The 13767-nt window shown below is 37.6% G+C and overlaps 1 protein-coding gene across 1 annotated transcript in view; it reads left to right on the top strand.

Annotated features, from left to right (window-relative positions):
• Window positions 1-342: 342 nt before the first annotated feature.
• HIBADH (3-hydroxyisobutyrate dehydrogenase) overlaps window positions 343-13767 on the top strand; it is a 90234-nt gene continuing 76809 nt past the window's right edge. The window contains exons 1-4 of the mRNA XM_088150715.1: window positions 343-506; window positions 8729-8889; window positions 10230-10339; window positions 11483-11604. Coding sequence (XP_088006841.1) covers window positions 425-506; window positions 8729-8889; window positions 10230-10339; window positions 11483-11604 — 475 coding nt within the window. The 5' untranslated portion in view covers window positions 343-424. The remainder of the gene's footprint in view (window positions 507-8728; window positions 8890-10229; window positions 10340-11482; window positions 11605-13767) is intronic.

Here is a 13767-nt window from a genome sequence, read left to right as displayed (position 1 = left end):
ATTGCTTAGCTGTCCCCGACAGCTGGTATGGACTATTGCTCCCATAATACCTACGGCTGGGCTGATGGGAATTGAAATTCAGTCCAGCTTGAGGTGGAAAGCTTGCATTCGACCGGCACAAATCTCGGAGCGAGGATTTTAGATAGCCAAGAAGACACCCAACACCGCAAATCTGCTTTGCATTTCTGGAGAAAGCGATGCCTATCATGGGATAGGGAGGAGTCGCGACAGGTCACCGACTGGAGAGCGTCTGGTTTGATTGGGGGTTGGCTGCCGATCGAAAACGGCGGTTGGTTGCTTTGGATGTCACTCCCCTGTCTCCGCCTCCTTTCGTGCTCCGCCGCAGCCAGTGGAGCCAAGCGAAGGGAGCGGAGAAGGTGGTGGCGTCTTACTGGAGGTCGCGGAGCGGAGGTGGGCGAGCAGCATGGCAGCGGCGTTAATGCTCCGAGTCTCCGTTAGTTCGCTGCACAGGCAAGGGAAAGTCTGTGCAGACAGGCTCGCTCGGGGTAAGGCGATTCGACCTCGCGCCACTGGACGGGAGGCATAAACTGGCTCGCGGTGTCTTGGATGAGGGTCCAAAAGGTGGCTCGGCCCTCCAAGAGGACAAACGTGTCGATCCCTTTCCTTGTCACCTCGCAGAAGCAGAGGTTCGCACCCTGTGGCCAAACTTAGTAGCCCCTGACTATGCAGATACCTGTCTGGGGAGGAATGGGATCGCTGTAAGGAAAGAGACATGTCAGGAAATAGAGGGTAGGGGGTATGCTTCTCCAAACCTGGCTTCTTTCAGATCCTCATCTGAAGTATGCCTTGGCACGCGCGGTGGTCTTGAGTAATGCCTTCGGAGAAGTTGGGCTTTGCATTCTTACCAAGTACTTGCACGTCTATTTAAGCCACGCCAATTGTAAAATTTTTATGGGAATAATACCTGACCTTTTGGGGGCTAAATGGCTGTTGGTCTAAAGCCACACGTGGCACTGAAGCAGGTCACAAAAGTTTGTGTGACATCTGTATCCCAACGTATCAACTTAAAAGTAGTTGTGATTTATGCTCATACTTGCTTTTCCCCATATCATAGGGGGGTTTTTCCTAAGAAGAAAATGAGATTTTGATTAATTGATGTGAGTCCAGACATTTTGTCTATGTAAAACATTGTGTGGGTTGGACTATACATGTTAATCGTTTGTAAAAGCAAGTATGAGCTTGTGGATTTCTACAACAGAAATTAGTTCTGTGGTAGAATCTTATAAAGGAATAGTCCTTACTAAGTTTAATGGTTCTTGCTCCCAGGTAAGTTCGTAGTGAGTTTAAAAGCAACACCCTGGAACACAATTCTATATTTGCTTAGTCAAGATTTGTGTGTGTGTGTGTGTGTGTGTGTTTAAAAGAACATACTAATGACTACAACTTTATAGTAGAATCCTAACTTGCCCGTGCAGAGTCAGTCCCATTGAGTTCAGTGAGGCATTCTCTCAAAGGGAGATATAGACTTCATCTTTTGTCTATCATTAAAGGGACAATTGTAATTGAATGTTCTATTTATGGCGTGACTATTGGGTGACTATTACAGTAATATCAATATAAAACACTAAAAAATACTTTCCATCCTACATAGCTGTCTTTAATTTATTCTCGCTATATAATACAGTAATCAAACATTCTCTTGGTTATGAAGCTTTATACATTTTAAATTTCAACCACTCTTTAATCAGCAAAATTTAGCCCTGTATAAATTAACCTCTTCTATGCTATTAGAAATGCTATTACTTTTCAAAACCTGATGGTTATTAATGTTGTACTCCAAATGATTTTTAAGTCTTTTAAAAGTAAAGCAATTGGCTTTATTTGCTTACAATGAAGTAAATTTATTTTCCATAGAACTTTTGTAGAGTGAAAAAGAGACTGTGTCCTTGATTCAAATGTCACCTGTGATACAGAATCACATGCTGCTTTGGGTAAGGCATATCTCTTCTATAACTTTCAAAAACAGAGAAGAATGGGAATAATATTTACAGGTTTTCGTAAGGGTTATCTGGAAATCTACATGAAGCACTGCAAAACTGCTAGATAAGTGAGTTTTCTAATTTTTTATTTTAATTGTCCAGATACATCAATGTCTTTGTTGAACTAGCATATAGCATAGTTTAGCACAACATACTGCTGAGAGGAAAAAAAACTATGTAATTATTAGATTGCGTAAGGTAAATTCTGATCTCTTATTTGCCTTAAGGTACTCATACCTTTTACGGCTCCAGATAGTGCAATCCTAAATATAGTTGTTAATAAATTGGCCCCACTAAGCACATCAGACTTCTTTCTGAATAAACGAAAGGGATAGAGTGCTAAGATCCTAAAAAATATTGCTCTTTACTGTAACATTTTTTTGCAGACCTCACTGGTGCAGTAAATTTCTGTTCTTTGCTGAGTACTTTGGTACTTTTTTTCTATTGTTAAATAATCCTGTAGTCATCAATTATATTCTACCTTTCTATTTATCAGGCCCTCAAAATAAAAGTCATTACCATAATATATTATTGCTATATATGGCAATAAAATAATCAATTTTCTTGTTTTAAAATAATTGAAAATTATTCTTATTCTATTTAATATATAATTGTTACTAAGCACATTGTCTTTCTGTTTTACTAAGATTGATTTTTTTTCTTTTGACAGCAATTCATGTTTATATATTTATTTTAAAAGATGGTTCATCTTTTTAATCTGTTACTGGATTTTTTTTAAAATGAGAAAGCTGTTGCATATGTATTTTCTGTTACTAGAACACCAGACTCTGGAAACTGCATGCACCGCCTGAGATGGTGCACCATGTAGTTGCTGCTGGCTTTAATAATGCAAAACATCTGTTGGGTAAATTGGTACAAGTGTACCTGCTCATGCAGCCTTTTTATACATACACATATCTTGATTGGGACCAGACTGCAGACTTAAAGGATCTACTCAGTTTCCCCACTCACCCTACAACTCTAAGATCTACTACATTAATAGTGTCTTAGATACCATACTTAGAGGTAGCTAATGAACAGGGTACCTCTGAGCATGGGTTCAGCCATGATATTTATTTTCAGTGTCAGGACTGAACTAGCAACCTCTATAATCCTCAAAGCACTCTAGCTTTACATACAGCAGTTTTCATTTCAGTGGCCTAATTTATCACAGTGAAGTCTTTTTCATTTGGCACTAACCATACTATATGGAAGCAGATATATCTACGTTGAGAAAAAGCTTAAAATCATAGTTTCTAAAAAACAAACACAGCCAGTCTGTTGAGGAATATTTCCTAAATGCTCCGTCAGTGCCGGTCTACAGAATTTTTATTTAGATAACCTGCTAAGCGTGAATAGTATGGTAACTATCTCCTCAGTAGACTTTATTGCTTCCAGTGCCTAGTATTATTAATCTTTTAAAAACGTTTCTTGTGTTTTCAGTAAAAACTATCCAAGCTCTCTGGTATCCATTTAGGAAAGGATATTATTGTTGCCCAACAGGACCAAATTAACTCTTTTTTCATGTATGTGTACTGTAAAAATAGGGACTTTTTAATAGTTAAGATTGTGTTCTCTCAGAGCTGGTATAGCAAGAGCGGCATATGCAAGATGGGCAAGATAGAAGCTCTGCAAGATGTGCAAGGTCCATACCAAAAGTAGGCAGTGTCATAGTTGGTGGTAGGTCACTTGTTTTACTTTTATCTTCCATTCTTTCCCTTTGTCATGAAAACCTTCTCTTTTGGTTCAGCAACTGTATTTAGGGAGAAAAATGGACAACAGAACTGCTAAGCTTACTTCCTAGTTTTTTGGAGATGCAGGCAACAGTAAATTGTAAAGGTAGTCTTTGCATTAGAGATCCTACTTTCCATAGCACAGCATGAGCACGCTTGGTGTCAGGTGCTTGATCTCTGCCTAAAACCGAAGTAATTTCTTTTCCAGACATGAATCTCTTTAGCAGGATTTTTTAAGAAGAAAAGGATGGGGTTAACTAGAATTTGGCAATTGAACTATATCCCATCTACAGCTAATATATCCCAAAGTATGTTAGGGTGGATCTTTTTTACTGCCTTTCTGTGAATTGGCAAAATGGTGGGGTACTTCACTGATAATGGAGCTTGCAGGTGGTTTTTATAGAAGCATCTCCTGAATCCTTTTCAGTCTGGGAACTGACCATTATGTATGGAGTATAACTGGATTTTAGTTGTACTTGTGGCACTTGCTAAAATGTCTCAAACTGATCATTACTTTGCTTAATGTTAGCAGGAAAATACTGCTTGGTAACGTATTCTGTACTTTTTCTTTCTTAAAAAAAAATGAAAGCCTTGATTGACCAAAGTCATGACAGGCTGTAGTGATCAATATCTGTGGATCTATCTAGTGATAAACATATGGAGGATTGGTATTTGGAATATTGTGAATTGAAATAAAAGAGGACTAAATGGTAAACAGCATGAATTAACAAATAAAATAAATAATTGCGTTAGGTGTGAAACTAAGAAAAATGGTAAGGATTAAAATAGTCTGATCCTGTGTACTAGACGTATAATGAATGGTCAACAGGTTCATTAATGGGGAAAAGCTAGAGCTAGTAAATGAATTAGTTTATCTTATAGAATGTTTACAGGTAATTCTTGCTTAACGACCACAATAGGGACTGGAAAATTGGTTGTTAAGCAGGGCGGTCATTAAGCGAATCACCACATGACCGGACCAGATTTTATGACCATTTTTACGATGGTTGTTAAGCGAATCACTGCGGTTAAACAAATGTGGTCATTAAGTGAATCACATGGTTGTTAAGCAAATCCAACTTCCCCAAAGGATGCTTTTTGCTGGAATTCACTTAATGACCATGTGATTCGTTTAACAACCATGGTGATTTGCTTAACAGCCATCATAAAAAGGCACAAATCGTGATCATGTGACCACAGATAGGGGTGGTGCAATGGTTTGCAACGGTCATAAGTGCATGTACAGGTAAAGCGTAAAGCACTTTTTCCAAGGCTGTCGTAACTTTGAACCATCATTCAGTGGATGGTCATTAAGCAAGGACTACCTGTACTAAAATTGGAAGTGGAAGACTGGATAGAGAAATTTTAAGAAGGGCAAATATGGACTGCTCTAAGGAATGAATCTTTGCTAAAAGAAGCAAAAATACCTTTGTATAAGCAGGGCATCCTTCTGCCTGTTTTTCAAGTGAGAATTAAGTGTGTCAGAAGAAATATAAAAGTAAATTGAATGTGGTGTGAATGAGTTACTTAAGAAGAGAGAGGGTACAGAATGAATGGACCCTCAATGAATGTGATTCATTTTTGGGAATACAAAAATGAGTCACATTCATTGAGGGCCCATTCATTCTGTACCCTGTCTCTTAACAACCATCATAAAAAGGGTTGCAAATCACGATCATGTGACCACAGACGGGGGATGGCGCGATGGTTTGCGACGGTCGTGTGTGTACAGGTCATAAAATATAAAAACGAGTGGCCAATACAAAAGAAGTACATTGAGATCATTTGGTCATATAGAAGATGAATAAGGATCAAATAGCAAAACAATTATTTGAAGGAAGAGTGAATAGATCAATGGATCTATTTTGATCTATCAGCAGATCAAAAAGAAGTCCAGGGAAGCTGTGGATGGATGGAGTTGATGAGATTTTCAAAAATAGAGACTTAAAGAATGAAAGGCAATGCATGAGACAGTACAGGCAGTCCTCGCTTAATGACCACATGGGGACTGGAAATTTTGTCATTAAGTGGGGCAGTCATTAAGTGAGGCATCATGTGACCGCACCCAATTTTAAGACTTTTTTGCGGAGGTCATTAAGCGAATCATGTGGTTTCCCCATTGATTTTGCTTCCGGAAGCCGGCTGGGAAGGTTGCAAATGGCAATCATGTGACCCCAGGACACTGCAACCGTTGTAAGTGCAAGCTGGTTGCCAAGTGCCCAGATCATGATCACGTGACTCTGGTGGCGCTGCGACAGTCATAAGTGCAAGGACCAGTGGTAAGTAGCTTTTTTCAGCACCATTGTAACTTTGGTCACTAAATGAATGGTTGTTAAGCAAGGACTACCTGTATATGGGTATGATGGAAGCTAGGATAGTATGAGAGGATATAGAGCTGTGGGGAAGTGTAGTGAATAGTATAAGAAGTAGCTTTTCCTTTTCCTTTTCATTATAGTATCTTTTGCATGCTTTTTTTTTTTGGCTCCTTTTCTGTGTTTTCCATAATGTTGCTTTCCCCCAAAGGGAATAATTGATCGTTGAGGATGGGCATGTGAGAATAAAAGCTTTTTTTTCTAAGTCTTGTCTTCTCACAAAGAACTACAAGTTGGATCCAAAGATGCTGTGTACTTCTCTCAACTCATAGTCCAGCCATTTCTTGCCCCTGGCATGATAGGTCATGGTTAAATTATAACTTTTTAAGGAAACCCTGGCTGCTGAAAGTTTCTTATTTTGGTGGAGTTGAATTCATTTACTTTTTCTACGGAAGACATCTATAATATACTGTACAGCAACGTACAGATAGCATTATGTTAGGTTTCTTTTTTTGTTCACATCCAAGTGTCTCTTCTCATGGACATCTACTTAAGTAGTCTGCTAAATATCACAGGATAATTTTCAGGCAAAGGGATCAAATCACACTATGGAAAGGATTTTCCATTATGCTTCCTAAAAGTTATCTTTAGATCCAAAAAATTGGCCATGTGATAGAATTTGCAGTCATCCCAGTTTCTGGTAGACAGCTGTTGCTGCCTTGAATTACAGCTGTTGGCAGCTGGCTGAATCTGCAGACAGGAAAAGGAAGAAAGAAACTTTGTATGGAATCTGAATCTTCTTTATTAATTTTTTTATCAATTTTTAAAATTGAGTATATGCTCCTTGCTTTGTAGCCAAACACAATGAATAATCTGAAGTTTAGTGGAACCAGAACAAACAGTGATCCTTTAGACTCATTCGTAATTAAAATGAAAAAACAGCAGCAGATTAAACCTTTGTCTTACCTTTCATCATTGTTTTTGTTTTAAAAATTATTCAGAATTAAAAGGAATGCTGCAAATAATATTTATACGCTGAGGGTTTCCCCCAAGTGATTTTTGCAGCTTTGAAAATTGCAGCTGTAAAACAGTGACTTTGCAGTGCAGTTTTTGATGATAATAATTAAACAATCAAAAGCAAAATAAAGGTTAAAATAAGTGTGTAAAAGTGCTTACTTTGCTATAACCATCTCAAGCACAAAATAGGGCAAAATTTCAGCCATACAATTCCATCATTGCAGTGTTCCATTCATGCTTGGGAAGATGAAAAAGGTAGCACAACTGGGGCCAAAAAATTCCCTTCTCCAGTACGTTTTGTGGCTGTGATTTCCATAAAGTTGTTGTTATGTGCTGTTTTCCTGTACAGTTTCCTCACTATTTTACTGACTGCAGTTTATAAACTAGGTAGCAGCAATTAGTCAAACTTGGCTGATCTCAAAAAGCTAAGTAGGATTGGATCTGCCTTATTCATCACTGTCTATAATAGTATTTTTTATTTTATTATATGTGTTCTTATTTATTTTTAAATCCTATTATACTCATTGTTTTCCTGTTGTATATATAGATGTATCAAGTGTGGGGATGGCTAGCCCCTTAGATGCCTGGCGTTTGCTGCTCTGAACCATTGGCCTCCTGGATTCTTTCTTTTTTAGTAATTGTTTTGTACAGGTTTTAGGTTTTATGTAATTGTATGTTTGTTTATTGTTTTAATGCATTGTGAGCTGCCCAGAATCCCCCATTAGGCAGGGATAAATTTAATAAATAAACAAATATAGCAGTTCTACTATCGGATATTTTACTGTATCTGGTCTTATGGCTGTAATAAATATTTGATATGATTTTATAGTACTTCTATGGGAGATCACTATGAAATACCAGAGTTATAGGATTGAATGGAAAATAAAATTTAAAAATCCTAGCTAATGACAAACAACTTCCTTACTATTGTGAGAAAACTGTATAGACATATCTGTGTGTGCCAAGAACAAGCTGGAACAAAAGGAGATTTTTATCTTTATGAAATGTGCAATATTATACCAAAAATAAACATAGCAAGTAGCCTGCTATAGATATTTTTAATTTACATTTTTCTTTTTTAAAAGATAGGAAACCATTTTTGTTGTCAAAGGGATTGTACTGGATTGGATGCCATCCAATAGATTTAATTCTTGCATCTTCTTAGTATCATCTGCTGTCCATTATCTATTACAGCTGTGGAATGCTTTGGATTCAATTAAAAATGGTGCTTTGGCGTTCTGAGTAATCCTAGGAAAATACGCAGCTGCTTCAAAATGTGGGATGTGTGCTGCATCGGTGCCCCAGTATAGTCTCAAACAGCTTTTTTAAAAACTGAGTCTTAAGTCATTGCGTAGCTATATTATTTTTGATGTGGGAATCTGATGTAGATGGGTTAGAGATACCATGCAGTCGTTCGAGCAGTGCACTGAAATTCAGTGTTGATGACTAAGTTGTTGCTTCATTTTTCTTATATATTACTTAATAAAATGAACAGTGGAAGCTTCTGCTCTTGTCAATTCTCTTTTCTGTCCTGAAGTATAAACTGCTTTTAGCATAATTAAAAAGTGAAGATATGCAACGAGCAGAAAAAAATATAAGAAATTTACATTTTAGTTGATGTAAGGTTACAAAACCTTTTTCACTGAAACTTTTGCATTTCAATTAGTGTCTTCTAGGGCAATGGCTTCCAAAACTCCGGTTGGATTCATTGGTTTGGGAAACATGGGAAATCCAATGGCGAAAAACCTTGTAAAACATGGTTATCCCATTATCGCATGTGATATATTTCCCGAAGCATGTAAAGAATTTCAAGAGCTGGGTACACAGGTATAATAACATTTTACTGCTAATTTTTTTTTAAAATGTGAAGTGCATGGCTATGAAATTCCTTTAATCCTTTATCATGATCAATATTACTGTTTTTTAAAAAATCACTCTTTATTTAGAATAGGATCACCAAATGTAAGGAGGGTCATTGATGTGATGATGATAGGAAGAGGCCTCCAAAGAACCCATTTATCCTTTTTTTCCGATTTCTTAGTCAGTGTATTGACAAATGCGAAATGAGACACTAATGGAATTGGAAGCTTCTGTGTGCCTTGACAATCCTCATTCTGCTCTTTCTCTTCCTAAGATGAATATCCAGGGGATAGTTGCTATAGTCAATTTGATTTGATCTCTTATCTGGCACCATTTTTTTCTGTAGCCATAAGGAGCCAGCCACCACATGAGCACCTGTTACAGTAGAATGGTATGAAAGCTACAGCTACAACAGTACTCATCAAATAATAAAAGGAAACACTGGTGTGTGGTTTGTGTGTAGGGGGCAATATTTATTTCTTAAACTGCTTTAATTTTATTTTAGTGGCAGTTTATTTTATATGGCCATTTCTGTGAGCTTCCCATTTCAAAATAGTTTGGGGGCCAGAGTTTGCCCACCCATAAGCTAGAAAACTAAATACTCATTCCACATGAATGATGTTAGTAGTGAGCCTTATTTGAAAACATGTTGTGTGTGCATTGGGATAAAAATATGGGATGAAGTAGTGCAAACATGGCCAACTAGAAAGGCACAATAAGGTAAAATATGGCAATATTATTTTAAAGAGAGCTAATGGTGAAAAACCTACAAGTCTGCTCCAGTTCTACTCACTCTTATCTTCTAAAGACTTCGATTGGCAGATAGTATATATCCTTATGTCTTGCTTTAAATGCCATAGAAAACCTTATATCTGAAAGCACAGCACAATCAAACCATGCGTGTGGTATAATCATATGACATGAAAGACCGCTGTATGGGTCTATGTCAGAATGCCTTTTAATAGCTCTTTGATGAAGGATTAAGAAGCATAATCTTGATGACAAATTACTTCCAAACTAGTAGTCCTAAAACATGTCTTTGGAGTACAATTCTCTTTTTTTGGCAAGCTTTCAGAGAATTTTTCTTCTCTTAGGAAGCTTTTCAGGTGAAGCTCAATCTATGTCAGTGTTGTTTTGCCATGTAGCTTGTGTGAAACTAAAGTATAAACATCCAACTGTATTTCAGGGTTCTTTTTTCTTTTTCTTTCTGCCATCTCACAACTCTTGTTTTTCTGAATCACTAGTTTTTCTTTTGAAGTTGTTCTTCAAAAACATTTTTCCTGACCTTTTTGTTTTTGTTTTCAAAGGTAACTGATTCTCCAGCAGATGTAGCAGAAAAAGCCGATAGGATTATTACAATGCTTCCATCTAATCTTAATGCAATAGAAGTTTACATAGGTACAAATGGAATTCTCAAGTAAGATTCCCCCTTTATTCTTTACATTCATTTTCTGCTTGTATTTTTATTGAATATTACTAAATGCATGCAGCAGTTCAAAAAATTCTCTAGGCAAATAATATTTTGCCATGCTTATATCCAGCTATCAGCATGAAGAAGGGTGCATGTTTCATTGCATGCAGTCAATTGGAGTGAAGATATATGTTAATTATTGTTAAGCTCTGAATGCAAAGTTTTTATATCCCTACAGTTTTCTAGAGCAACTTGAATCTAGATATTTAGGCCCTAAAGGTCCCAGCATACCTTATCAATGACTATGCTGGTTGGGATTCTTGGGATTGTAGTTAGCAACATCTAGAGGTGTTATGTTTCTTATTACATTTATATCCTAATTTTCTCTGAGAGTTCAGACTGACATGCATGGAAGTCATCCTTAATTTTATCTGCACTGTAATAATTCTGTGGGAAAGTTTGGGATGAGAGAGAAAGTGGTCGAAAGTCATATAAAGCTGTGCATTTGAGTACTCATCCTTGTCCAGTTCCAACATTTTCATCACTGTCTCTCTCACATATCCCTCTCCCATTTATTCTTTCCTAATGGAGCTCAAAGAGACAGTTGCCAGTACAGGTAGTCCCCAGTTTAAGAACAAGTTCCATTCCCAAGGTCTGTCCTTAGGTCAGATTTGTATGTAAGCCAGAACAGTTTTATTGCATAATACTGTATGAGTACTATTATGTAATTAACTCAAACCATTGTGTATTTAACTTGAATCATTGTGTATGTAACTCATATTTTGCTACAGTAAGCTCCGTTCTTAACTATGGGTCATCTGTAAACTGGGCGCTCTTAACCTGGGGATTACCTGTAATTATGTTTTTAAAAGTACCAAGAAAATAACTTAAGTGCATGGTTTTTATAAGCTGCAGGTAGTTTACTGTTGAGAATTTATGAAATCAGCATCAAAAATCTCACTCATGAAAAGTTTGAAAAGTTGGGTTGAATGCTGTGACTTTTTCTGGAGCTAAACTCTATGAGCAGATTGTTGCAGCACAAAAAAAGTAATGTTAATTCTCTGCATTTTACCTAATGTGAGTATACCTCTGGTTTTTATTTTTGTTTTTTTGTTTTTTGTTTTTGTTTTTGGTCTTCATTTGCTTCAGGAAAGTGAAGAAAGGTTCTTTATTAATAGATTCCAGTACTATTGATCCTGAAGTTTCAAAAGAGCTAGCTAAAGAAGCTGAAAAAATGGGAGCTGTTTTTATGGATGCCCCTGTTTCTGGTGGTAAGTCTTTCTTATTTTTTCCAATAGCATCTTTTTAGCGGTTTGCCTGCTAGATTGGTCAGACATATTCTTTGTGGTGAAGTGTACAGCCTGATGAATTTCCAAATTCATATTTTATCTTTCCAGTCTTAAAACTTGCTCATCTCACTAATTTGCCATTTTGTTAAAGTCCACCTGAAAATTCATATTCATATATATAACAGGTAGTCCTCAAGTTATGACCGTTTGTTCACCAACTGTTTGAAGTTGTGGTGGTGCTGAATGAAGGGACTTACAATCAGTACTCAAAGTTCTGGCTGTTGCACGCCCCTGCAGTCACATGAACAAGATTTGGGCACTCAGCAACCAGCTCACACTTAGAACCGGTTGCAGCATTCTGCAGTCATGTAATCACTAGTTGTGACCTTCCCTGCTGGCTTCCCGCAAGCAAAGTCAATGGAGAAGCTGACAAGGAAGGTTGCAATCACTTGGATAAGTCTTCCCCCCACACCTTTCTTCACTCACACACATGCACTGTGCCCTCCTTTCCCCCTTCATTGCACACACCCCACACCCTCTTTCCCTGGCCTCCCTGCGCTCAGACACATGCACGTACCCACTCCACGCCCTTTTTCCACGGCCTCCCTGCAATTGCACACCTCCTGCACTCTCTTTTCCCAGCCTCCTTGCGATCACACACATGTACACATACATGCACACACCCTGTACCCTCTTTCTACAGCCTTCCTGCAATCACACGCACCCCGTGCCCTCTTTCCCTGACCTCCCTGTGATTGCACAGATGCATCACCCACTAGCACCCTCCTTCCCTGACCTTCCTGACTTCACACTGCACTCCCTCCCCCATCAAACTGCGCCGGGCCTTCCATGGCCTCCCCGCTCCCTGCAGCACCCTCGCTCTCTTACCTGGGACTCCCTCTACTTTGTGCTTAATGACCCATGCATCTTGGGTTACAACAACTGGAACTGCCTAGATTGCCTTTGCTAAATGATGCAGCCATGTGACATCACGCTTTGCGACCTCATCACCTAGCGATGGCAATCCCAGTCTCAATTGCGGTTGTAACCCAAGGACTACCTGTAATATATCATTTGAATACAGATTTTGCAAACATAAAAAGCCATAACGTGCAAGTTGTATATTATAGCCCAAATGCATTTTTTTTTAGCATTACAAAGTTCTGGGGAAGTATGCATATACTATGATTCGGGTAAATAACAGCCTATACCAGTGTTTCTCAACATCAGCAACTTAAGGTGTATGGACTTCAACTCTCAGAATTCTCCAGCCAGCATACTGTTGGTATCCATACAATTGCTGAGGTTGAGAAACACTGGCCTATATCACATATTCTCATTTTTTTTTAACAAGGAGTGTGTAGGGTTAAATATACTAAAAGTACATTGATTTTATAAGAATTAAATGTTTTGGTGGTTTTATTTATTTAATCAATTTATTTGCACACCCATACCCAATGGTCAGATATAAGATCAAAGAAAATGCATTGCTTTAAACATTCTTCATCTTTTAAATTTTTATTCCTATTAAGTATCCCATTTGAAGGCAAATAAAAAAAATCAGTTATTCGTTTTTGTGGAAGTTCTGAAACTTGGGTTTGGTGAAACAAAACAGTTCAGACTTTAGTGTAAGTTTTTTATGAATACAACAATGCTGTGAATTTTTAGTTGTGAATGGGAACCTCATTTTGAAATATCTGCATCCATATACAGGTTTAGGTATGAAATTCAGTGTTTGTGGGAGAAAATGAGTAGAAACCAAATATTCAGGCTTATCATTGAAATGTTTATCTATTTACTGTATTTGCAATTATTTGTATGCTGCCTACTTTGTTGCAAACAAGTGACTCTGTATACAAGGCTAAGAAGATTTGGGGGTGGGGGTGAACTGTTCCCAAGGTGAATCTGTATCACCTGCCCAATGTAACATTCAATGTCTACTAAAGGAGGCAACTGCTATAGCAAGAAAATACCAGTAAAGCAAATATAAAGTGCAAAGTTGAGACAAAATTAAGGGAAGGATTGATTGATGTTAGTTCCCTCAGATATACCTTTATGTGTGAAAGTTGGTTTGAGATACAAGTAGAATTTAGTTTTTATGTAAGCATTGAGAGCTCTGCCAGTGTTCTCAGAATATTTTTTTTT

Source organism: Python bivittatus, unplaced genomic scaffold (genome assembly GCF_059951505.1).
Source record: "Python bivittatus isolate LINGU-HERP-01145 unplaced genomic scaffold, Pbiv_v1 ctg000610_np1212, whole genome shotgun sequence".
NCBI lineage: Eukaryota > Metazoa > Chordata > Lepidosauria > Squamata > Pythonidae > Python > Python bivittatus.
This window is presented reverse-complemented; position numbering and strand designations above follow the sequence as displayed.